Raw genomic sequence first — 26,189 nt, 5'->3', positions numbered from 1 at the left:
ATTCCAATCATTTGGAGTGTTTTTATCAAGAAAGGGTGCTGTATTTTGTCAAATGCTTTTTCTGCATCAATAGATATAATCATGTGATTTTTTTCCTTCAATCTGTTTATATGGTGTATTACGTTGATTGATTTTCTTATGTTGAACCATCCTTGCATACCTGGGATGAATCCCACTTGGTCGTGGTGTATAATTCGTTTAATGTGTTGTTGAATACGATTAGCAAGTATTTTGTTAAGTATTTTTGCGTCTAGGTTCATTAGAGAAATTGGTCTGTAATTTTCCTTTCTTGTGATGTCTTTGTTTGGCTTTGGTACTAGGGTAATGTTGGCATCATAGAAGGAGTTGGGTAATGTTGTTTCTGTTTCGATGGTTTGGAATAGTTTCAGCAGGATTGGTGTCAGTTCTTTCCGGAATGTTTTATAGAATTCACCTGTGAAGCCATCTGGCCCTGGGCTCTTCTTAGTTGGGAGATTTTTAATAACTGATTCTATCTCTCTGCTTGTGATTGGTTTGTTAAGATCATCAATTTCTTCTTTTGTCAATATGGGCTGTTTATGTGTTTCTAGGAATTTGTCCATTTCCTCTAGATTGTCATTTTTGTTGGAATATAGTTTTTCAAAATATCCTCTTATGATAGTCTTTATTTCTGTGGGGTCAGTGGTGATATCGCCTTTCTCATTTCTTATTTTGTGTATTTGCATCTTCTCTCTTTTTTTCTTTGTTAGCGTTGCTAAAGGTTTGTCAATTTTGTTAATCTTCTCAAAAAACCAGCTCTTGGTCTTGTTTATCTGTTCAAGTGCTTTCTTATTTTCTATTTCATTTAGTTCTGCTCTTATCTTTGTTATTTCCTTCCTTCTTCTTCCTGTTGGGTTACTTTGTTGTTGTTTTTCTAATTCCTTCAAATGTGCAGTTAGTTCTTCAATTTTTGCTCTTTCTTCTTTTTTGATATATGAATTTATGGCTATAAACTTCCCTCTCAGTACTGCTTTTGCTGCATCCCATAAATTTTGGTATGTTGTGTTATCATTATCATTTGTTTCAAGGTAGTCATTGATTTCTTTTGAGATTTCCTCTTTGACCCACTGTTTTTCTAAGAGTGTGTTGTTTAATTTCCAAATCGTGGTGTGAAATCTGGGCTTCTTTCCCTTGCAAATCTCCAGCTTGACTCCACTGTGGTCAGAGATAATGTTTTGTATGATTTCAATCTTTCTGAATTCATTCAGCCTTTCTTTGTGGCCTAGCATATGATCTATCTTGGAGAATGATCCATGTGCGCTTGAGAAAAATGTATATCCTGCTGTGTTTGGGTGTAGCGATCTATATATGTCTATTAGATCGAGCTCCTCTAATATACTATTCAGATGTTTTGTTTCTTTGGTGATTCTCTTTTGAGATGTTCTGTCCAGAATTGATAGTGGTGTATTAGAATCCCCCACTATAATTGTAGATGTATCTATTCTTTCACTTAGTTTTTCCAGCGTTTGCCTGACGTATTTAGAGGCACCCTTGTTAGGGGCATAGATATTTATGATTGTTCGATCTTCTTGACAGATTTTCCCTTTGACTAAAATGTAGTATCCTTCTTTGTCTCTCACAATTGTTTCACATTTAAAGTCTATTTTGTCTGATATTAATATAGCTACTCCTGCCTTTTTTTGGTTATTGTTAGCTTGAATGATTGTTTTCCAGCCTTTCACTTTCAATCTCCATGCGTCTCTGGGTCTAAGATGTGTCTCTTGTAGACAGCATATGGATGGGTCATATTTCCTTATCCAGTGTCCCAGTGTGAATCTTTTGATAGGTGAGTTTAATCCATTGACATTCAGTGTTATTACTATCAAGGAATTATTTGTGTTAGCCATATTTTGATTGGATTTGTGTTTGTCATATTTTGTTTGTATATTTTTTTTTGTCTTTTTTGTTGTTGTTGTTGGTCTTATACTCTCCTCCAACTTTGCCTTTCCTGTTTTTTCCTTTCTTCCTGCAGAACTCCCTTTAGAATTTCTTGAAGGGGAGGTTTCTTGTTGGTATACTCTTTCAGTTTCTGTTTGTCTGCGAATATTTTGAACTCTCCATCATGTTTGAATGCTAGTTTAGCTGGATAGAGTATTCTTGGTTGGAAATTTTTTTCCTTTAGTACCTTGACTATATCATACCACTGTCTTCTTGCCTCCATGGTTTCAGAAGAGAAATCAGCACTTAATCTAATTGAGCTTCCCTTGTATGTGATGGTTTTCTTTTCTCTTGCTGCTTTTAGGATTTTCTCTTTGTCTTGAGCATTGGATAATTTGACAAGTATATGTCTTGGGGTGGGCCTGTTGGGGTTTATGACTTGTGGAGTGCGCTGTGCTTCTTGGATATGTACATCTGTCTCTTTCAGTAGATTTGGGAAGTTTTCAGCCATTATTTCCTGCAACACTCTTTCTGACCCCTTTCCCTTCTCTTCACCTTCTGGAATGCCTATAATACGTATGTTTGAGCGTTTTGCATTGTCATTCAGGTCCCTAAATCCTAATTGGATTTTTTCTATCTTCTTATTGACCCCTTCTACTATCTGTTTGATTTCTGATGTACTGTCTTCCACATCACTAATTCTCTGCTCTGTCTCTTCTAGTCTGCTGATATTTGCTGCAAGTGTATTTTTGATTTCTTGAACTGTGGTGTTCATTCCCATCATATCTGTTATGTTTTTGCGTATGTCTGCAATTTCCCCTCCAAGTGATGTCTTCATGTTGTTAACCTCTTTCATTACTGCATCAAATTTGTCGGTGATAAATGTTCTGAGATCTTTCATTGCTTGTGCCAAGTTTTGCTCCCCTTCGTGATTATTGGTTTGTTGATTGGATTCAGCCATGTTTTCCTGATTATTGGTTTGGTTCGTAGATTTTTGTTGCTTTCTGGTCATCTCTTTATTTTGACGAATTTAATCAGTTCCTTAGCTTCTTTGTCTGCTCTTGGAGGTTAATTAGTTGTTATTTTTGCACAGGAGTTATATCTTCTCTTTGTCACTTTTTTTCTTCTTATTCTAGTTACTTGTTGTTGGTTAAGTTCACTTTAGAGGAAAGTATTAGTGTTGGAGAAAGGCAATTGTGTAAGCAAGGGAAAAGTGTAAAGTTGTATTGGTGACGTATGTTAATAAAGCAGGAATATGAGATCTGGAAGGATGGAGGTTAGATTCATGTAGATTGTATAGAGTTATAGCTGTAGGTAGAGTACCTTTTATGAAGTTGATGACTGAATTTGGGAGGAATATGGTATGAACTACACAGCTATTGTTTTCATGAGAGAGGGAAAAAGAAAAGAAAGGTAATAGTTTCAAGAGTGGATAATAGACAGAAAACAGAACAAAGGTATTAGAAATTAAGAGTTAGACACTTTGTGGATCAAAGAACGGGAGGTGGGGGGTGGAATATAGGAGAGACAGTAGATGATAGTGGATATCAAGATGCAGGGGAAGGGGGATAGTGTAGGTAGCCTAAATCAGTTCACACAGAAATGAGGCAGTGGAGGATGGGAAAACCCAGCAAATGTGAGGTGTTCCCTGTAGCACCTATTGTATACTTGAATTAAAGTAAAAATAAGTGGAAGATGAGGGACAAGAGGGAAAGAGAAAACCGAAAGAAAAAAAAAAAAAAAAAAACTAATTATAATAAAGAAAAAAGAAAGGCAAGAAGAAAGGAAGAAAGAAAAAGAGGATGGGCAAACGGTGGGGAACGGATAGGGAGAAGAGAGATACAGGTACACACGTGTCACAATTGCAACACTATCTAAAACAACAACTTCCCCCCGCTTTGCCCTAAAACCCCCCCGCTGTCTGCCCAAATGGGTCTGCAAGCACCTCCCTTCCCACAAACCCCCAATAGGCCGCCCAGGGCCCACGAACTCCCCAGTACTGCAGATGCTCAAAAAAAAAAAAAAAAAAAAAAAAAAATTAAGTAAAATTTAAAAAAAAACAAAACAAAAAACAAACAAACAAACAAAAAAAAAAACAGAAACCCCTCCGCAGGCCCGGCTCCGCCCGCCGCGGAGGCTTAGACCGGCTCTGCCCGGCTTCTCACGCCGCCTTGGCCCGGCCTGTCTCCGCCCAGCTCCGCTCGCTACAGCGGCCCAGCCGGCTCCGGCGTCCACCTCCCGCCACCGCGGCCTGGACCGGCCCTACCCGGCTCCGTACCCGCCGCGGCCTGACACGGGCCCGCCCGGCTCCAAACGCTACCGCGGCCCGCAGCCGGGGCGTGACCCGGGCCCGCCCGGCTCCAAACGCTGCCGCGGCCCGCAGCCGGGGCCTGCACCGGCCCCGCCCGGCTCCAAGCGCTGCCGCGGCCCGCAGCCGGGGCCTGCACCGGCCCCGCCCGGCTCCAAGCGCTGCCGCGGCCCGCAGCCGGGGCCTGCACCGGCCCCGCCCGGCTCCAAGCGCTGCCGCGGCCCGCAGCCCGGGCCTGCACCGGCCCCGCCCGGCTCCAAGCGCTGCCGCGGCCCGCAGCCGGGGCCTTCACCGGCCCCGCCCGGCTCCAAGCGCTGCCGCGGCCCGCAGCCGGGGCCTGCACCGGCCCCGCCCGGCTCCAAGCGCTGCCGCGGCCCGCAGCCGGGGCCTGCACCGGCCCCGCCCGGCTCCAAGCGCTGCCGCGGCCCGCAGCCGGGGCCTGCACCGGCCCCGCCCGGCTCCAAGCGCTGCCGCGGCCCGCAGCCGGGGCCTGCACCGGCCCCGCCCGGCTCCAAGCGCTGCCGCGGCCCGCAGCCGGGGCCTGCACCGGCCCCGCCCGGCTCCAAGCGCTGCCGCGGCCCGCAGCCGGGGCCTGCACCGGCCCCGCCCGGCTCCAAGCGCTGCCGCGGCCCGCAGCCGGGGCCTGCACCGGCCCCGCCCGGCTCCAAGCGCTGCCGCGGCCCGCAGCCGGGGCCTGCACCGGCCCCGCCCGGCTCCAAGCGCTGCCGCGGCCCGCAGCCGGGGCCTGCACCGGCCCCGCCCGGCTCCAAGCGCTGCCGCGGCCGGCAGCCGGGGCCTGCACCGGCCCCCCCCGGCTCCAAACGCTACCGCGGCCCGGCCCGGCCTGGCTCAGCCCCACCGAGCGGGGCTAGATGCCTCGTCTCCGCCTACCCAAGAAGGGAATCCTCTACAGGTAGCTGGGATCTCCGTGTATATTTCACAGACGAATCCTCTCTGTTACCTTCCCTCCAAATCGATGTCCAGACACCTCCGGACCAGCAAAAATCCCGAAACAATCCGGTCCCAAAGAGTCTCCAACGCCGCCCAGCCGATTCCCTGCAGAAGACTCTAACAGGGATGTTCACTCAGCCGCCATCTTGCCCCCTCTCCTGTTTTTTTTTTTTTTAATAATCACCATTCAATGTGGTGCGAGACGATATCTCATTATCATTTTGATTTGCATTTTCCTAATAAGTAGTCATGTTGAGCATTTTTTAATGTGCCCTGCCATTTGTATTTCCTCTTTGGAGAAATGTCTGTTTCAGTCTTTTGCCCATTTTAAAATCAGATTGCTTGCTCTTTTATTGTTGAGTTATATGATTTCTTTATATAGGATGGAAATCAAACCCTGATTGGATACGTGGTTTTCAAATATTTTCTCCCATCAGATAGACTGCCTTTTCACCTTCAGCACATAAGTGCTGAAGTCTGAGGAGGTCTCATTTATCCATGTTTTCTTTCATTACTCATACTTTCAGTGTAAGGTTTAAGAATACTCTACCTACTACCAGGTATTGAAGATGTTTTCCTACCTTTTCTTCTAGGAGCTTTATGGTTCTAGCTTATATATTTTGGTCTTTGATCCTTTTTGAGTTAATTTTTGTTAAAGTGTGACATAGGGTTCTCTTTCTTTAGCCTATGGATATCCAGTTCTTCTAGCACCAGTTGTTGAATAGACTGTTCTTACCCAGCTGGGTGGGGTTGCCAGGTTTGTAAAAAATCACTTGATCATAGATGTTAAGGTCTGTTTCTGAACCATCAGTTCAGTTCCATTGGTCTATGTGTCTCTATATGCCAGTACCATGGGAAAGTCCTCCAACTTACCTTTTCCTTTTTAAGATGTTTCTGGCTATTTGGGGCCCCTTATCCTTCCCAATAAATTTGATAATTGTGTTTTCCATTTGTTTAAAAATGCTAGTGGACTTTTTATCAGTATTGCATTGAATCTGTATATCAGTTTAGATGGAATTGAGATCTTAATATTTATTTATTTATATATTTATTTATTTATTTATTTATTTATTTATTTATTTTTAAAGATTTATTTGATTTATTTCTCTCCCCTTCCCCCCGTTGTCTGCTTTCTGTGTCCATTCTCTGTGTGTTCTTCTGCCTCTGCTTGCATTATCCGGCGCACTGGGAAACTGCATCTCTTCTCTGTTGCATCATCTTGCTACATCAGCTCTCTGTGTGTGCGGCACCACTCCTGGGCAGGCTGCGCTTTTATCATGCAGGGCAGCTCTCCTTGCAGGGTGCACTCCTTGCACGTGGGACACTCCTACGTGCGGATGCCCCTGCATGGCATGGCACTCATTGAGCACGGCAGCACTGCGCATGGGCCAGCTTTACCACATGGGTCAGGAGGCCCTGGGGATTGAACCCTGGACCCTCCATATGGTAGACAGACACTCTTATCAGTTGAGCCATGTTCACTTCCCTTAATGATATTTAGTTTTCCAATCCATGAGCATGTAATGTTCTTCCAATGATCTAGGTCTTTATAAACTTTCTTTTAGCAATGCATGTAGGTTCCTTAATACAAGTGCTTTACATCCTTAGTTAAGTTTATTCCTAAATATTTGATTCTTTTAGTCACTATTGTAATTGGAATCTTTTTCCTGACTTCCTCCTCAGATTGCACATTCCTAGTGTATAGAAACACCACTGATTTTTGTGTATTGCTCTTTCATCCTGACAATCTACTGAAACCATTTATTAGCTCTAGCCACTTTGTTTTAGATTTTTAGGGACTTACTAGGCATTGGATCATATCATCTGCAAATAGCAAAAGTTTTACTTCTTCCTTTCTGATTTGAATGCTTTTATTTCTTTTTTTTTGCCCGGTTGTTACTAACTAGAGCCTCTAACACTGTATTGAGTGAGAATGGGCATCCTTGCCATGTTCCTGATCTCAACGGGGAAGCTTTCAGTCTTTCACCATTGAGTATAATCTTAGTTGTGGGGTTTTCATATAGACCTTTATCTTGCTGAGGAAGTTTCCTTTAATTCCTATCTTATGTAATATTTTTATCAAGAAAGGATGCTGTATTATGTCAAGTGCCTTCTCTGCATCAATTGGTAGGATCATGTGATTTTTCTTTTCATTTATTAATGTGGCATATTACACTGATTGATTTTCTTGTGTTGAGCCACACTTGCTTGCCTGGTATAAAACCCACTTGATCATGTGGAATAAATCTTTTAATGTGTTGTTGTATTTGATAAACAAATATTTTGTTAAGAATTTTTGCATCCATATTCATTAGGGAAATGGATCTGTAATTTTCTTTTTTTGTAAATCTTACCAGGGTGATATTGGCCTCATAGAATGAGTTTTGTAGTGTTGTTCAATTTTTTGGAAGAGCTTGAGTAACGTTAGTATTAAGTCTTCTTTGAACACTTGGTGGAACTCAACTGTGAAACCATCTGGTACTAGGCTTTTCATTTTGGGGAGTTGTCTGATGACTATGTCAGTCTCTTCACTTGTGGTTGACTTGTTGAGGTCATCTATTTCTTCCAGGTTCAGTGTAGATTGTTCATACGTTCCTAGGGGTTTTTCCATTGGGGTTTTTCCATTTCATCTGTATTGTCTACTTTTTTGGTATACAGTTGTTCACGGTATCCTCTTATGATCTCTTTTATTTCTGTAGCGATGTCCCCATTTACATTTTTTACTTTATTTACTTACATTTTCTCTCTTTTTTTCTTTATCAGTCTAGCCAAGGGTTTGTTGATTTTGTTAATCTTCTTGAAGAACGAACTTTTGGTTTTGTTAATTCTCTTGGTTTTTTGCTCTCAGTTTCATGTATATCTGTTCTGATTTTTGTTATTTCGTTACTTCTCCTTGCTTTGGGAAAAGTTTGCTCTTCTTTTTCTAGTTCCTCCAGCTGTGCAGTTAGGTCATTGATTTTACCTCTTTATTCTTTTTCAATGTAAGCATTGAAGGCTATAAATTTTCCTCTCAGCATTGCCTTTGCTACATCCCATAGATTGATATGTTGTGTTCTCATTTTTATTCATCTCAAGATATTTATTTCTCTAAAAATTTTTTCTTTGACCCATTGATTATTTAAGAGTGTGTTGTTTAATCTCCATATATTTGTGATTTTTTCCCTTTTTCTGCCTCTTGTTGATTTCCATGTTATTACATTATGATCAGAAAAAGTGCTTTTTATAATATAATTTCAATCTTGTTGAATTTATTGAGATCTGCTTTGTGGCTCAGCATATGGTTTATCCTGGAGAAAGATCCATGAGCACTTGAGAAGAATGTATATCCTGCTGTTTGGGGGCTCAATGTTCAGGATGTCTATTAATTTTAGTCCATTTCTCATATTATTCGAACTCTGTTTCTTTATTGATCCTTTGGCCAGATGTTCGATCCAATGCTGAGAGGGTGTATTGAATTTCCATCTATTATTGTAGAGATATCTATTTCCCTCTTAGGTTTTACCAATGTTTGCCTCATGTATCTTGGGGCATCCTGGTTAGGTACATATACATTTATGATTGTTATTTCTTCCTGGTGAATTGCCCCTTTTACTAATGTATAATGTTTTTCCTTGTCTCTAATAGCCATTTTGCTTTTAAAGTCTTGTTTTATCTGATATAAGTATACCTATTCTGGGTTTTGTTGTTGTTTTTGTTTTTGTTACTGCATGCATGGAATATCGTTTTTCCATCCTTTCGCTTTCAATCTGTTGGTTTCCTTGGTTCAAAGGTAAATCTCTTGCAGGCAGCATATAGATGGCTCGTATTTTTTTATCCCTTCTTCCAGTCTGTGTCTGTTGACTGGGGAATTTAATCCATTAATATTCAATGTTATTACTGTAAAGGCAGTTCTTATGTCACCCATTTTGATCTTTGGGTTTTTTCTGTCGTATTTTATTTTTCACCACTCTTTTAGCATTTTTAGTTACTTTTACTGAAAAAAGTCTTCATTTCCAAACTCTTTGCCAAGCTTCTCTCTCCTGTCTTGTCTTTTCAGGCTTTAGCACTCCCTTTAATATTTCCTACAAAGCCAGTCTCTTGATTACAGACTCTCTCAGTTCCTGTTTATCTGTGAATATTCTAAACCTCCCCCCACCCCCATTTTTGAAAGACATTCTTGCTAGATAAAAGATTCTTGACTGTCAGTTTTTCTCTTGCAGTATCTTAAATATATTATACCACTGCCTTCTTGCTTTCATGGTTTCTGGTGAGAAATTAGCACTTAATTTTATTGGGTATCCCTTATGCATTATGCATTCATTTTTCTCTTGCTGCTCTCAGAATTCTCTCTTTGTCTTTGGCATTTGACATTCTGATTAGTATGTGTCTCAGAGTTGGTCTCTTTGGATTTATTCAGATGGGAGTACATTAGGTTCTTGGATACAGACTTCTTTGTCTTTCAGTAGATCTGGGAAATTTTCTACCATTATTTCTTCCAATATTCCTTCTACCACTTTTTCCCTTCTCTTCTCCTTCTGGGACACCCTTGACATGTATGTTTGTATGTCTTTTGCTGACATTTATTTCCCTGAGATCCTGTTCAATTTTTTCCAGTCTTTTCTCCATCTGTTCTTTTGTATGTTCACTTTCAAAGGCCGTGTCTTCAAGGTCATTTGATCCTTTCTTCTGCCTCCTCAAATCTGCTGTTAGATGCCTCCAGTGTTTTGTTTTGTTTTTTTAAAATGTCATTTATTACACCTTCATTCCCATAAGCTCTGCTGTTTTTCTATTTATGCTTTCCAATTCTTTGTTGTGCTCATCCAGTGCCTTCTTAATATACTTAATCTATTTAGTCATCTCATTAAATTTATTAAGGAAATTTGTTTGAACATCTGTGACTAGTTGTCTCAACTCCTTTATGTCATCTGGAGGCCTACCTTTTCCTTTACCTGGACCGTATCTTCCTATATTTTGGTATGGATTGTAATTTTTTCTTGGGTCTTGGCATCAGGCTTTCTAGATGTATTTATTCTTGGCATGGTTTCTCTCTTTAGTTTAGGGCTTTGTTGCCTTTTTTCCCTTTATGATTGTATAGTAGGAGCTGAAGATGTAGTTGGTTCTGTAAGCTTCAGAAGCTGAAGCTGCTCGCATTGCCCCAGGGACTGATGAAGCTTCTTCCACATTTCTCCTCTGCCAGCACTAAGGACAGAGCCACAGCCTTGTGTAATAATCCATGTTGTACAGGCCAAGACCATCTGTAGTTGCCCACAGAGACTGATGAAGCTTCATACCCCTTCCTTCCCTGCCTGGGGTGGGGATGAAGCTGCAGGTATGAGCAACAATCTGTGCTATGTGGGTCTAAAATGACTCAATTGACCAGGTAGACTGATGGAGCACGGGCACCCATCCTCCCTTGCCAGGGAAGGTGATGAACCCTCTGGAGTGCCCAAAATTCTACCTTGTGGGTGGGCGAATATGCTTGCAGTTGCCCTGAAAGACTTAGGAAGTGCTGTCCCTTCTTCCCTTTAGGGAGTGAGGATGGAACCAGAAGTGCCCAACTGTTCAGTCTGTGTATTCCAAAAGTGCCTGCAATTTCACAGAGAGGTTGAGGAAGCACCAATGACCTTCTATGCTATTGGAGGTTGGGAGTGGATCCATATGTACCCACCAGTCTAGTCCATGCAGGCCAAAAGTACCTGTCATTACCCAGAAAGACTGAAGAAACACAGCTCCCCACCTATCCTACTTGCATGTGGGGATGTTGCTACAGGTGTCCGACTCTTCAGTCTGTATGGGACAAAGGCACCTGCAGTTACCCAGAGAAGCTGGGGCAACAGTGCCTCCCTCTTGTCTTTCAGGGATCGGGGTGGAGCCTCAGGTATCCAGCAGTCAAGTCCGTGAAGGCCAAAAGCACCTGCAGTTGCCAATACCAGTCCCCTCCTATCCTATGTGGGGGAAGGCGGGTAAGAGGTGGAATCGAAGGCACTCAACAAATCAGTTCATGTGGGCCAAAAGCGGTGGGCTACCTGTTCACTTTCTTGATGGAGTCCTTGAAGCACGGGAGTGTTTGTATTTGCTGAGGTCTCCTTTGTCTGTTTTTTCTTCCATTGCTCATACTTTGGGTGTATGGTTTAATAAACCAGTAGGGACTATATAACATAGTGAATTGGTGATAGATGAAGATTGTGGTTAATAGTATAAAAATATTCTTCCTTTACAAAGTATGGTGCATGGGATAACTACAGCTAATGTAATTTATAGATTATGCTTATTAGTAATATTGTAATATTTTTGCAGCAATAGCGAAAAAGTTGTAACAATTCTAAGGGACAACAATAACAGGGTGCAAGGGGGTATAGGATTTTCCTTTTGGAGTGATGAAAACATTCTAAAATTGAGGTGATGACAGCATAATTCTGTGATAGATATGAGAGCCACTGAATATACACTTCGAATGGATTGTACAAAGCTTGGAACTGTATAACACAATGAATCCTGTGGTAGAAGATGGGCTGTAGTTAACTGAACAAATATGAAAACATTCTCTCATGAACTATATAAGTATACAATACTAATGTAGGTGTCATTAATTGGAAAAAATATACCAAATGTAAGATGCTGGGTAGAGTTAGTAGCAAAGTTTTGATGATACCCTTTCATAGTTTGTAACAGTTGTTTCACAACAATACCAAGTGTTGGTGGTGGGGTAATGTATGGGATCCCCGTATGATGATATGCATGTCCGTTTTCTAAGTTCACAACTTAATACTATAAACAGTGTTTATGGATATTCATGTATGAATTACAACCTTCAATAAAAACATGAAAATTTTTTTTAAAAAGTGTACATGCCGCAATTAAAATGTAATAGAAACACAAAGTAAGCATGTGCTGTTGGAAAAATGGTGCCAATAAACATGCTTAATGCAAGGCAGGGTTGCCACAAACCTTCAATCTTTAGTTTGTAAAAAAAGCAATATCTGAAAGTGCGGTAAAGTGAATCACAATAAAATGAGGTATGCCTATATTTCCTTCCCTCTGCCCCTTACCCTCCTTTCTCCCTCTTAAAAGGGTTGTGTGGTTACATTAGGCCCACTGGGATAAGCCAAGCTAATCTTCCCCACACAGAGTCCTTCACTTAATCACATCTGCAAAATCTCTCTTGCCATGTAAGGTAGCATATTCACAGTTGGCAGGGATTATGATGTGGGCATCTTTGGGGGGCCGTTATTCAGTTTACCATGTCTGTATTAGCCTCAAACTCTCTCCTAAGCATATATTTAACTTTCCAGTGGCATCAACTTCTAGGATACCTGCCTGAGTTTCAAAATCTATTTTGCATGTCAAACTTTCCACCCTCACAGTAGCTCTTCTTACTTTTCCTGCTTTTCACTAGGTATTCCAGCTCAAACGTTAGAGTGATTTTGTTATTTTTAGACAAGGATTTTATTCTCTTGATTTTCTGGGGATGTATTTGCCAAAGGTGTGAACAGACCACATTATTTGTCTAGTTACATCCTATTCCAACATTTACACCATATTTTTACACGTTTAAATTTAAAGTTATACTCACTTGAACCATTAGGATATGAAAAGGAGGGGGTGTTTATGAAAACTGTTTAGTATGTCATTCTATACTCTATACTATATACAAGATTTGTATTTTATATGCAATTTTGTGAGGATCACACCTAAGGATCACCATTTACATTGGGTGATGGTTCAAGAATATAAATCCTTTGTAACTCAAGCAATATTCCTATAGCAGTCTGATTTAGAACTCTAAATCTGCATGATTGTATTAATTCCTGAAAGAAAAATGCAGGAGTCCTAATCTCTACAAGACAGTATTTTCTCCTGGTTCATTTTCAAATTGTGTGAGGGCTTTTTCTTCTCAGTACTTTAGCCCACGCAGATGAGAGCACCATAAATGGAAAATTTTTTACTTCTTGGTTTGATGGAGGTCTTAGCTTGAGTTTAAACTATTTTCATCTTGGTGTGCCAACTTGTCTGGGCCTATCTGGAGGGCAAATGCTAAGAATCAGTCAGGAGTCTCTGCATTTATCAAGAGCCTGGGGGTAAAGTGGGGAGATTTTCTTGATGAAAATTGGGGAGAGAGAAAATTACCCTTTGAAAAGGAGGCAATCAGCCAACTGTCTTCCATGTAGCAGGTTCTCTTGAAGTGAAAGCTAAGTGGGACACCTCCACAGTACTGCCCAATTCATATCCCTGATTCTTATATATCCACTTCTTTACACATGTTTAGGGAGTAGCCTTAAAATGATTTTAACTTTGGATCCCTTCCCTTCTCTTAATAGTCAGTTATTAAGTTCTTTAGGAAAGCCACTGCAATATCTCTTTAACAAGGTAAGAGTAGTATAATAGTTTAAATATTAATAATATTAATTTTAATATTAAAAGATAGACCATAAATGGAATCATACAACATATATTATTTTGTGTTGAGCATTTTCAGTCAAAATTACCTGTGAGATATTCATTCCAATTTATCCAGTGTCATTAGTGTTCATTCATTCTCATTCTTGTATAATAGTCTTCTGAATGAATTTACCCAATTTTAGGTTTTCTGACTTTGGAATATGAGTTTTTCCACCAGCCATTCTCATTTTAGTATAAACTAGTTTAATAAGATGGACTTCTTATTTGTGATGCCTGGCTAAGATCTGCTATATGGGGGAGCATTGGAAGTTTCAGTCTGGCTCGGTAGAAGGGAGGGGGAGCAACAATCATTAATTTCACACACAGCATCCCAAGGTGAGGTTGGGGTCAAGAAGAGGGGTGAGGGACTTGATGCTTAGAACTGAAGGGTTGTGGATACAATCGCTGCCACTTTTAACAAATGAAGATCAAATTCAATTTACTATACCAGGTTAATTTCCCTTTACCGTTTATTCGGTAATGTAAGAGAAAACCACCATCAGTGTAGGCAGGAGGCCAACTCTGGAGTGGATGTTGGAGAAGAACTTTTTTTTTTTAGCCCTTTTTTTCTTTATTTAAAAGAAGCTTTAGATTACATAAAAGTTACTTCGAAATTGTAGGGGATTCTGATGTACCCCACACCCACCTCCCGCTTTCCCCCCTGAACAACATCTTTCCTTCGTGTGGTACATTTGTTACAACTGACGAACACATACTGAAGCATTGCTGCTAAGCATGGTCTGCAGTTTACATTATGGTTTACACTTGGCACTGCACAATTTTATAGGTTTTGTTATCAGAGTCAGTGATCGGTGTCCAGGTTCTTGGCTTCCTTACGAGAAAGAATTCAAGGACGAGGCACAAATCAACCAGGCAAGCAAAGAATTTATTAGGAGGTAAAGCAAGGAAAAGAAAGGACACCTTTCAGAGTTGAAGGCAGGCATATTCAAGGGAGAAACTGGCAAGTTCTGCCCTGGGGTCCCCTGTTTTATGGAGGCACAGGACTCCAGGGTCTGCATTGAAAACCAAGGGCCTAGGGGTGTGGGGACCCAGAGTGTGGGATGTCTAGGGGTGGGGGTTGCTCTCTGGTGGTGATTGGCTCCTGGCATCTGTCCTTGACCTCTGCAGAGCGTGTTAACTGGCAGGGATTAGCTTCTGGTCACTGTCCTCGAGGTATGAGGTAACCTGACAGCTAGATGGATGGGTGGTGGTGGTGTCCCTCTAGCCCCTTCCTTCTTTGCTGGCTGCCCCTTCCTAGCTTGCCTGTGTGACTCAGCAGGCTACTGCTAGTTAAACAGGCCACTGCCTCAGGTTCTCTTACCAGGCTTGTTAGATTTTCGGTCCCCTTCCTCTTCATGGTTTTTATCTGTCATTGCAATATCATGCAGAACAATTCCAATGTCCCCATACTGCCCTATGATACAACTATTTTTCCCTCTCCCTTCTCCCAGAACCTCTGGTGAACACTGTCTTTATATCAGTGTTAGAATTTCTTCTATTACTTGAATAATAATAAGTCTACTTTAGTCCATAGTTGCATTCCCACCTTATGCTTGTTCATTTCTCAATCTTGAGGATTTGGGGATGGTGATGCCCACTCTGGAGAAACATTTTTGAAAAATACAATCCAATAAACAAGTTTAGATTTCACAACTTATCACATGAGTTATTGGAATTTCATGAAACACTCTCACCTGATATGATAACATGATTTAAAGGTCAATATTAGGTTAGAAATCATTATCTCCTAGTGGTCTTAAAATTTGCTCTTTGGAAGCATTCAGGTATTTGCATGTGTGGGGGGGTGGAAGGGGGTCATTCAGCACATTCCATTTCAGACCAGGTACTTACTATATTCTCTCCCTTCATTGCCTTTCAAGTGCTCTTCCCTCTACCTCCAGTGTCTTTTATCTCTGCTTATCAGTGTTTTCCTGCCCTTAAGACCCTTTCCTACAGTCATGAAGGAGATAATGCAACCATCACTCAGCCCCTGCACATTCTCTTGTGCCTCCCTCTACTAAATGGAGATGTCCTTCCCCATTGTAATTGTGCCTTAAATATGTTTTTGTACTTGTTATTTATTAAATTTATTTTGATTCCCCATGTTTTCCAAAAATTCTTTTGATTAATGAAATTATAAAATAGTGTCAAGGGAAGAAGGAAACAAATATAACAACCACAGTTGCTAAAGTTAAATATCAATTTGGCTCTGAACAATCCAGAATCTAGAACAAAGCAACATTATGGGATTTAGTACTTCTTATCACAAAGGAAAAAACCAACAGTCGCTTTGGAGAATGTAGGATTACCTTGGTCCTAAATTTAAAAAAAAACCCTCTAGTTTTGGACTTTACCTAGAGATAGTAGTGTAATTTTACCCTTGATTAACTCAATAAACAGTTATTGAGAACCAACTAAATGGCTTTTTAAGTTTTGCATTTTGTTTATTTGGGGAATGGAGGGTGCTGGGTACAAATGGTAGGAAGACAGATGAGTAAACTATTACAACGTTAAGTGATAATTGCTTTAATTGAAATAAGCTGAGAGTTGCTCTCTATATAAACACCAAATCAGATGAGAAGGCTTAAAGACTTTTCTTAAGAGATGGTCCCCCATGCCAGATGGTTCTAATCTTTAACACTATTTGGAACTTATCTAGGCAGAAACGGGTTTGGTGTTGAAGAGGAAGAAGAAAAAGAGTGGGCAGAGATGAAGGGCATTGTGGACCCATGTAGCAGCATGTGCCAAAGGCCAAGTACAAGAGTGAAAATGGGGCTTCTCAAAGTGCTTAAGGCTTTGAGCAGCGGCTTAATCATGAAGGGTCACATATTCAAGTTAAGCAATTTTGCATTATTCCTGAGAGTACTAAGAAGTGCCAGAAAGCTTTATGTCAGGAATTGACATGATCAGATTGGTAATTTTGGAAGATCATAGAAAGTACAGGAGGGAAATGAAAATTAATCGGGAGTAAGGCATGATCCAGAAAGAGCTGTTGGGAGACATCTGGGATAGTGGTGCTAATGATAGTAATAATGTTGCTCCCACAAGAATGCTAATGAACAGTGTCCTCCCTCATAATAGATAATGAACACAGAATCATTTCACATGGCTTGGTTTAGTCATGACCTGCAACACAAACATTAAGCATGACTTTGAAGTAAAGGTGATTTTGCCAAGGGGCAGACAAATCTGGCCCAAAGATTAAGATTCTTAGTTTCAGAATTTTATTCAAGAATAACATCTAGAGCTCTTGGCATGGTCAGTCTGATTGTATTTGTCTTTAGCACCACCTCTCTCAGCCTTATTTTGATAGGTGCTGAATGTATATTCCTGTGACCCACAGGTAACTCAGCTGGGTCCCCGAAGAGGACCTATACTATGTGTGTGTTCTGTATGAAAGAAGGGTGCATGCTTATGATTTGGAAATGAAGGGGCTGAATTGTGGAATTCTCACTTAGAAAAATGAAGAACCTTAGTCTATTTTTTGACCATTAGAAGCTCATCTTTAACTCCCACAGCCTTATTTCACTCTTTAACTCTTCATTGTGCTTCACTAACAGTGAATATTCAACAGCGCTCATCTGGACTGAAGGGCTAGGGAACTTTCACTCCCTACCTCCAGTATTTATTGAGTTCTATCTAGGTTGTGACATTAGGCTGATATGCTCATGTCTAGCTCAGGCTTTTGTCCAAGAGGTGGATGATAGTAAAGGCCCACAGACGAGTCATTGCTGCATAGTTCCATGTGACTCAGCTTGGGTGATGCTGAGTCTTTATGATTTAATCTGTGGCCAATAGAGCAAGTGATGTCATAGTAAGAAATATACCCATACTGCAGAAATTTTATCTGTATGATTATCCAGTTTGTCTCTCATGCTGAAGTTTTTGTGGGCATGGCACTACTTTCCAAATGATGGGACTGAGTCATACTGGCATGGAGCTTTGTGCAACTTTGTAGGGTCACCTTGAAAAAACTAGGCACCAGAGGAACAAAAGTACTCTGGGAAATTCCAAAACCTGCCCACATTGATTATCCCACCTCTTAATTATATCTTGTCTCCTTACTTGAAACCTGTGTCTTTTGAGGTTTTTGTTTTTGTGTTTTGTAGCAGTAAATATACATGTACAGATTTTATGTGTCTTGAATATTTATTTTCACCAAACCTCAAACCTAGTGCTAGGTAGAAATAATTCACTACCTGTTATGTATCATCCATAGTGCTACGCAGACAAAGGGTTCTAGCATTAAAGCAAAGAGAAGGGTCATTGATTTGTGGAAACAAACAGTATGCATGGGATTTAGAAAAATCTAACTGGTTTTTCCAGTAATCTAGTCTAGCCACGATTCTCACACTCATCCTAAAACACTGCATTGTAAATCAGTATCTAAACCGGCTCACACTGTAAGACTGATTTATAAAGAAAATATTTATTAAGCACTTGCTCTGTGCCAGGCTTTATGATCTGGTCTGAAGTTCACAAGAGCAGGAGATGGATATAGTCCCTGCCCTCCAGTCTGTCACCATCTGTGGGGCAACTGAAGCTTAATTATCTAGTAAGCCCATGGATTACATTTTTTATCATACTATGGAAAACTTTCATAGATAATGAAATGTCTTTCTCTTCAAAAATTTTTATCAGAACTATCATATGCTTGGATATTCAACGAATACCCATCGTTTGTTGAAGAAGATAGCCGGAGATTTGTCTCTCAGGAGACGGGGCACCTCTACATAGCCAAAGTGGAGCCTTCTGATGTAGGAAATTACACATGTGTGGTGACAAGTACGGTGACAAATGCCTGGGTACTGGGTTCTCCAACTCCTTTGGTGTTACGTTCTGATGGTATGCAATATTTTAATGTGTAATTCTGAGTCGAAATGTTGTTGTGCATCCAAGTAAAAACAACCGGAAAAAGTAAATAATATATCTTGAAAAAGCATTTCATTTATTTCTGAACAAAGAATATTTATGAATATGAATATGTAGTCTAAGATAGTTTCATAATTCATAGGTCCCTATGTGTAATCTTTACCCAGGACCAGTTACATAAGTTGCAGGGCTCCATGAAAACATGGAGCCTCCATTTCAAAAGTTATTAAGAATTTCATGGTGGCGACAGCAGAGCATTAAACCATGGGTGGGTCCTTCTGAGCCTGGGGCCCTTCTGACCATGGGGTCCAGTGCAAATGCACAGGTTAAATCCCATGAAGCCTCATTGTCCTTACCTTGGGCAGACTGAGATTTTGATGCTCTGGATATTTTATTATAGGCTAATAAAGCATCTCTAAAAAAATTCATTAAAGAGAAAAATCTGTTTCATCGACCCTTTGATGGCTTCTTAAGGGGAGACCCTGCTGCAGAGGAATCTGATTTGTAAGCCACTTACACAAATCCATATCTGATATAGCAAATGGCATGACCACAAAGTGTCTAAGCACTTCTTTCCAGTCATTTATAATTGAATTTGATTTTTCCCATTTATTAAGTCACTGTTTCTTGCCTCCAAGGGAAAATTTCTTAAGTTTATGATTGGTGTCTGTTACCAGGCTGCCATTAAGTAAATTCCCTGCCATGATTTTTGCTCTTTAGGAAATTTCAGGAAGTCATAATACATTGTCTATTTTAGTTTGACTAGCAATGTCCAAATTAAATACAGAATAAGAAATGCCTCCCATTTTATATCATGTAAAGGGAATAGTGATGTTCTCAGAATTGCTCTGTAGGCAGTAACTTATGAATCCCTGAATCCAAAATTCCTAAATGCTTATTAATATTTCATATTTGACCCAACTTAACACTAATTCTAAAAGGACCTATGGCTACCTTGTAATATAAATCAGTAGGAGAAGCTTGTTCAAAATAGAGCAAGAGAAATTTTTATTTAATAAAACAAGGCAATTCCAAGGCAAACTTTGAAATTAATAACTTTCTATTGTGGATTTACAGGTGTGATGGGTGAATATGAACCTAAAATAGAAGTTCAGTTTCCAGAAACCCTTCCAGCAGCTAAAGGTTCAACTGTGAAATTGGAATGTTTTGCCCTTGGAAAGTAAGTTTTATAACATTTATTCCTATGTGCAGACATATTAGGTTGCTGTGAGCAACTCTTCTCCTTTTCCTTAATTTACAAAAGTTACTTTAATTTAGAAGCAAAGGAAAAAGACAGGAAATATACACAATATATAATTTTGTTTAAAACTCTATACGCAGTTTGGATAAAATGACTGCTCACTTAATTTCATAAACTAAATTGGTTGGTTTTTCCCCTTTTCTTGTACATTTGTTGCATTAATTCTTTTAGGTTTTTTTCTTTAAATCATGAATTAACTCTAGAAAATGTGCAATTTCTTTGGTCAAACGACCAACTTAAAAAGGTAAATCTTTGCATCAGGGTTCTGTAATTGACAACTGAAAGTGTTCTACATTTGAAACCCTGTGCCTCTTTGTTGTATCCTAACAAAAACTTTTGTCAAGCCTGAAAGGCTTCCAGACATCAGCTCAAAGTGGCAAATAACTTGACAATTTTCTTCTTAGTCCCATACCTCAGATTAATTGGAGACGAAGCGATGGACTGCCATTTTCCAGTAAAATTCAATTGAGGAAGTTCAATGGTATGCTTGAAATCCCCAATTTCCAACAGGAAGATGCAGGTTCATATGAATGCATTGCTGAAAATTCTCGAGGAAAAAATGTCGCCAGAGGGCGTCTCACTTACTATGGTGAGCATCCACCTTGGGCAAATTGGTTACCCTTTTCACCTCTTTTTAGCTTTTGCTCTCTCATCTGTGAAGTGTTATTGAGGAGGGAGGAGATGTTAGAGCACAGTTTGAATGTTCACATTGTTCTATTCAACATTTTGTTAGATGATGACAAACATTTGTCATGGAAGAAATTAAAAACAAAATTTTGCAATAAAGTTGGAGGGATAGTACATTTCATTTGCATTTTAAAATGTTTCATAGGAGAATGAAATATTCCACATTTCTTTCCAAGAATAAAGTTTCCCACACTTAAAAATGCCAGGGAGAGATCTCTTTTCTGTCCATTCTCTCCTCTAGAATGTGATTTTTATCTTTCCCTCTTACCTTTGCTTAGCCAAAAAAAGCTATTTACTGGGAAAAGTTGCAATAACTGCTTTAGGCAAACCACATACAGATTCTTGTTGAGTTACATTGGTGTTATTCTATCCCTTCCAATAATGTATTTGTGCATTGTTTGCTGTCTTTAGTTTGTAATCAAATTTATTTGATGTAGTGCTCTGTTTGGTTAAGGAAAGGATAATAATGTTACCGTTATGCAGACTCTATTTATAGGAAAGTTATATTTTTTTTCAAAATTTGTTTCCAAGTCCCTTTTGTTAAAATAAAAACAGGTTTTTGATGAAGGCCTAATTTAGAAAATACAAATAGATGATTTTATCAAGTGCACCTGTAAAATATATGAAAACATAGGCTTCATGATTATATATTTTCAATTTAATCATGAGAAACATTGTAAAACTAGTGAGAATTGACCACTTTTGTGAATGGCAAATCAAATTATATGGTATATGTTTTAGAAACTAGGAATTAAAACAGTTGGTAATGCAAACTTGGATAGCATATATAATTATTGCAGGAAGGAAAACATCTGCAAAGACAAATGAAAATTATAAGAATTATTATGCTCTCTCCAATTTTTAACATCCACAAATAATTTACTCTGATTAGACCGATGCTTGTTATATTATTGAAGATTTTAGGATCTGTAAGGACCAAAATGGAGGCATGGTATAGGAGTATGGGTCATTCTATTTGTGACATTCTAATTTGGTTATATGACAAGGTTCAGAATATACAGCACAGACATTATCCAGGTATCAGTGTCTTTGTGTTGCTAAGATGACACAGAGATGGAGGTTGGGGTCCAGTTAATACATGTGGCTATACAGCTCTAATGCCCCATCCACCCCAGGGGAAGTCACTTTTTCTCCTAGCCTACCTTCGTTCCTTATTTCTGAACAATCTTTGCCTGACCCATGAAAGTGAATATAAGAAGAAAACACAGGATATTCTGACTGCATTAGTGTTTTGGGCTGTGTATAGCAACAACCTTGCATAATAATAAATAATTGTACTGCCTTGTGTGAGAGAAAATCCAAAGCTAAGTTGACCTACAAGTGCCCTATACTCAGATCCTGTTACAGTTTCTCTGTGATTTTTTTTCCCTGCTCTTCTCGATCTTTCTACTTCATCCTCATATTAGTTTCTCTGATATTTACAAAATGGCTGCTACCAGTGACCAGCATGTGATTCCTTGTTCATCTTTCCATTTCCCCAAAACATCTAGGAATCTTCTCACATCTCATTAACTACATCATATTCATTCCTAAAGCAATCACTGGCAAGGAAAATGAGATGACTACAATTGGCTTAGGCAATTTAAGAGCTTTCCCTGGATTTTATAGATAATGTAAAATAAGGGAAGAAAGGTTAAGTGAACAAAAATTGGGGTTCTTTGAAGGATAAAGGAGAGAGGAAATAGATGTACAAGAGACAATCAACAGCATCTACCATGCTTAGAAAAGGAGATAGACTACTGATTTATTCTATTATGGTGGTAATATGATATGTACCTAAGAGATCAGTTAGAAATTAATGAGATAGTTTCATGAAAGTTACCCTACAATTCTGGATTATGATTAGTACATTCTATAATTGCCCCATAATTCTGATTATCTGCTCTAATATTTCATGTAAAAAATGATCTGATAGAGTAATTGCATCTCCTATGATGGAATAAAGGGAGAAATTGCCATTAACTTGGCAGTCATAATTTCAGAATTGGCTTAGCTCAACAAATGTTTGTTTGTTTGTTTTTTCCATTTGGAGAAGAAGAATATTAGAATAGGAAGCCAGTGGAAATTATTTGCTAGAAACTCAGGTCTTAGTCAAAGGCTCATGTATGGGTCTATTTGCAGTCTCATTCCATCCTATGCTGATAATTCCTGAAAGAAGAACATTTGTTTTAATATAAAGTGGAGAGAAGTGATTTTTGGACTCAACTACACTTCAGACTGGGCAAGTAGTTTATATATATGTATATGTAAAAAATAAGGAAACACATAGATCTATACATTTTCTCTCAAAGCTAAATAGCCATATTTTCATTTCAATTTCATTTCTAAAAAATCAAGTTTATGAGCTAGAAATGGAAATATAAATATTCCCTTGGTTGCAATTAAATAGAAATAGAGAAACAACATCTCCATATGGAGGATGCAAATGAGAATCTCACAGTACACATCCTATGCATAAAGTAATGTGAAGCCAGTAAGACATCTCATCCCCCCACCCCCGCCCCAGTTTTGGATCTAAAACACAAGCTGAGACTTGGCTGAATAGACTGTGTGTATTGAATGACTTTCATCATAAATGGTATGTTGCTTTCATCTGTGAAAAGAATTTTCCAAATATCTTCTAAAACCTGAGTGGAAATGATAACTCCACTTGATCTGAGTGATTTGCATACATAATTTAAATTTGCATGAGTTACTCCTTTCTTTCTGGTCAAAAATCATACTATGATTCAAATTGAACCAATTTGTCCATCTTTTCCTGCTTTTATTTTAATTCGCGCATGGATTCGTAAGATGCTCAGTGGTTTGTATTTAATTAAGAGTTATTTCTAACTTGAGGGAAATGTTTTTCCTCAGCTATAGAAGTTTATCTTCTATAGATGTTAATTTTTAGTGCATAATTAGGACTGGTGTCTGCTGTCACTCAGGTATTAAGTTGTCATCAATTGTGATCCCATGATTCAAAAAATACACTTAGAAAAGCAAATCAATTTTTTGTACCTATGTAACCCTACAAATAGATATCTAACGAATATATTACAGTACCTAGAATTTTGAAAGCAGAGAAAGCGTAATGAACCTGATTTGGGGAATCAACCATTCCTCAAATCTAGAAATGTTTCATGTATCCACTTAGTACATACTTAGTAAATTAAATATAATTTCAGTCACTATTCTCATTTTAATTCATAGTTTACAGTCTTATGTCCACTGATATTTACCAGGGTAAGATATTTATTTTGTATTTGCTGGCTGATTTGATTTTTTTTTTTCTTTTTAATTCAGCAAAACCTCACTGGGTTCAAATCATAAAAGATATGGAAATAGCTGTGGAGGACAATCTTTATTGGGAATGCCGGGCAAGTGGTAAGCCCAAACCCTCCTACCGCTGGTTGAAAAATGGAGATGCCCTGGTACTAGAGGTAAGGAAATGTGCCTGGTTAATTCCCCTCTCTCCAATTTGTATTAAGTAAATGTATTCCCTAATACTTAGTAATTAAGGAAACTGTTGAATTTGTATATACTTTCATTTCTATCTAAAGAGTGGTGAAGGGAAAACAAAGCAAAACAAACAAATGAAAAACAAGCACCCAGTCTACCAAGGCGATCTTTTTAACATTGACTTTCATTGGGGTATTAGTCATCCAAAGGAGTGCTAATGCAAAATACCAGAAATTGGTTGGTTTTTAAGTTACTTCCCTCACCAAAATCTGTTTTCTCATGTTGGAGCAAGATGGCTGCCGATGTCTGTGAGGGTTCAGACTTCCTGGGTTCCTCTGGGCTCAGCTCCTCTGTTTTTCCACAAGGTCAGCTATAGACTATGAGACTGTCTAGACTTTGCGTCTCTGCACAAGGTCAGCTATATACTATCAGATGAACAGCTCTGTCTCTCTCTCTGGGGTTTCTGCTGTGTCTAAGGAGCTGTCTGTGTTCCTCTGTGTTCTTCTAGCTCCAGTCCTCTCTTCCTGAGGCTTGTTTCTCTTTCCTCTGCATGCTTACTTCCTAGGGCTCCAGCATAAGACTTCAGCATCAAACTCCAACATCAGAAAACCCTCCTATTCTGTCCTTTGCCATGCCTTTTATCTGTTAATCCCCACCCACCAAGGGGCAGAGACTTAACACCCTAATTTCGTGGCCCAATCAAAGCCCTAATCGTAACTCAGTCATGCCCAGGTACAGACCAGATTACAAACATAATCCAATATCTGTTTTGGAATTCATAACCATATCAAACTACTACAATTGGGAAAAGGTGATTTTGTGAATTTAGTCTATAAAGTAGCATACTGTGCTTTTGATATTGAGATTACAGCAGGCCTTACTTTAATCAAATGTAGAATATAATTTACTTTTTCTGTTTAGCAACTTGATATGGCCTCTGGAGAATAAATGTGTCTATTATTTGGCTACCCTATTACATGGTTACTTATTTTCTCAATCACTCTCCTCAAGCCATGTAATTTTTGCTTTTTAAAAAATTGTTTTTTAAGTCAATTATGTCCCTTCAAATTTTCATACATAACTTTTCATATTACCTAAATACCCTGATAAATATTTGTGATTCCTATAACCTTTTTTTTTAATGCACAGAATTTTTAATGCCTTAAACTTACATGATTAAAAATATGGGAAAGACCTTTGTATTTGACAGGAAAGAAATCAACCTTATGGTGCATACTTGAAAGTCAGAAACTTTAAGTATAGAGAAAAAAATAAAATGGCTGCAATGTGCACATGTTGTTTTGTTATTTATTTTATTGATTTACTTTTAGACCAAAGGATGTTTATTAGTATTTCCAATGTGTGGCTATTATGTTACATAAGTCTTTCACATTTCAAATGAGGAAAAATTTAAATTTCAGATTAGATTGCAACATACTCTGAGGATAATATAGAAGGTTTGTGTGTGATTGAAATGATAGTCAATGGTGTTCATTTTCTTCAAAAATAGTATATTTGTTTATATGCAAGATGTTTTTATATTAATCTAGGAGAGAATACAGATAGAAAATGGTGCACTTACAATAGCAAACCTAAATGTGACTGATTCTGGCATGTTCCAGTGTATAGCTGAAAACAAACATGGCCTCATCTATTCTAGTGCTGAACTCAAGGTTGTTGGTAAGACTGATTTTCTCTGTTCTTGTCTTAATTTTTTCCTTAAGTCCTCCATTGTACCAAAAGAAATTTTTTTTTTTACTTTTCATAATAGATTCCTACATTTAATAATATCTACAATATTATAACTTAATTGTTCAGGATTTCTAATGAAAATGTACATTTTAACAACTATTTATGAAAAAGCAGCACTTTGGGTTGGGATTAAGCCCCAGTCGTTCAAGTAAATCAACATCAAAAAGAAAATGTTGGCCAAAGACATTAGTATCCAACTCCAACATTAGAAACTAAACAATGACTTTTAAGAGAAAAAGTGACTTTGGTATTCTCTGTTGCTGGTCCATAAGAGTAAATACCAATATTTGAATCAAACATTTACCAATTCAAAAGGAATTTCATTTGTCTTTAATAGCTGCTTGAAGCAGCTGACATTGGACATATTAAAACTTTAACTAAGTTTCAACTACTTGAAAGTCTGAATTATTTTCTACCTCTTGCTCTTTGGGTATAGGAGAAGAGAAAAAGAAAATTTCCTATCATGTTTAGGAAAATTGTCCAAAGGTCACTATAAATTGCAAATGACTAAAAATCCAACAAACTATCTTTGCTGAAAGAAGGAAAGGAAGAAGCAGAGGCAGAGTAAAACAGAGGGAAGGA

General features: G+C 38.9%; 1 protein-coding gene across 4 annotated transcripts in view; it reads left to right on the top strand.

The window, feature by feature from the left end:
- Positions 1 to 26,189, top strand: part of CNTN3 (contactin 3) — a 440,215-nt gene that overhangs the window by 303,838 nt on the left and 110,188 nt on the right. For all 4 annotated transcript variants that reach the window (XM_058288968.1, XM_058288967.1, XM_071212161.1 and 1 more), the window contains 5 exons: positions 18,215 to 18,418; positions 19,523 to 19,625; positions 20,111 to 20,295; positions 23,700 to 23,836; positions 25,406 to 25,535. In XM_058288968.1, the coding sequence (XP_058144951.1) occupies positions 18,215 to 18,418; positions 19,523 to 19,625; positions 20,111 to 20,295; positions 23,700 to 23,836; positions 25,406 to 25,535 (759 nt within the window). The remainder of the gene's footprint in view (positions 1 to 18,214; positions 18,419 to 19,522; positions 19,626 to 20,110; positions 20,296 to 23,699; positions 23,837 to 25,405; positions 25,536 to 26,189) is intronic.

This window comes from Dasypus novemcinctus, chromosome 26 (assembly GCF_030445035.2).
Source record: "Dasypus novemcinctus isolate mDasNov1 chromosome 26, mDasNov1.1.hap2, whole genome shotgun sequence".
NCBI classification, from domain to species: domain Eukaryota; kingdom Metazoa; phylum Chordata; class Mammalia; order Cingulata; family Dasypodidae; genus Dasypus; species Dasypus novemcinctus.
Note: the sequence above shows the minus strand (reverse complement) of the source record. Positions and strands in the feature narration are given on the sequence as shown.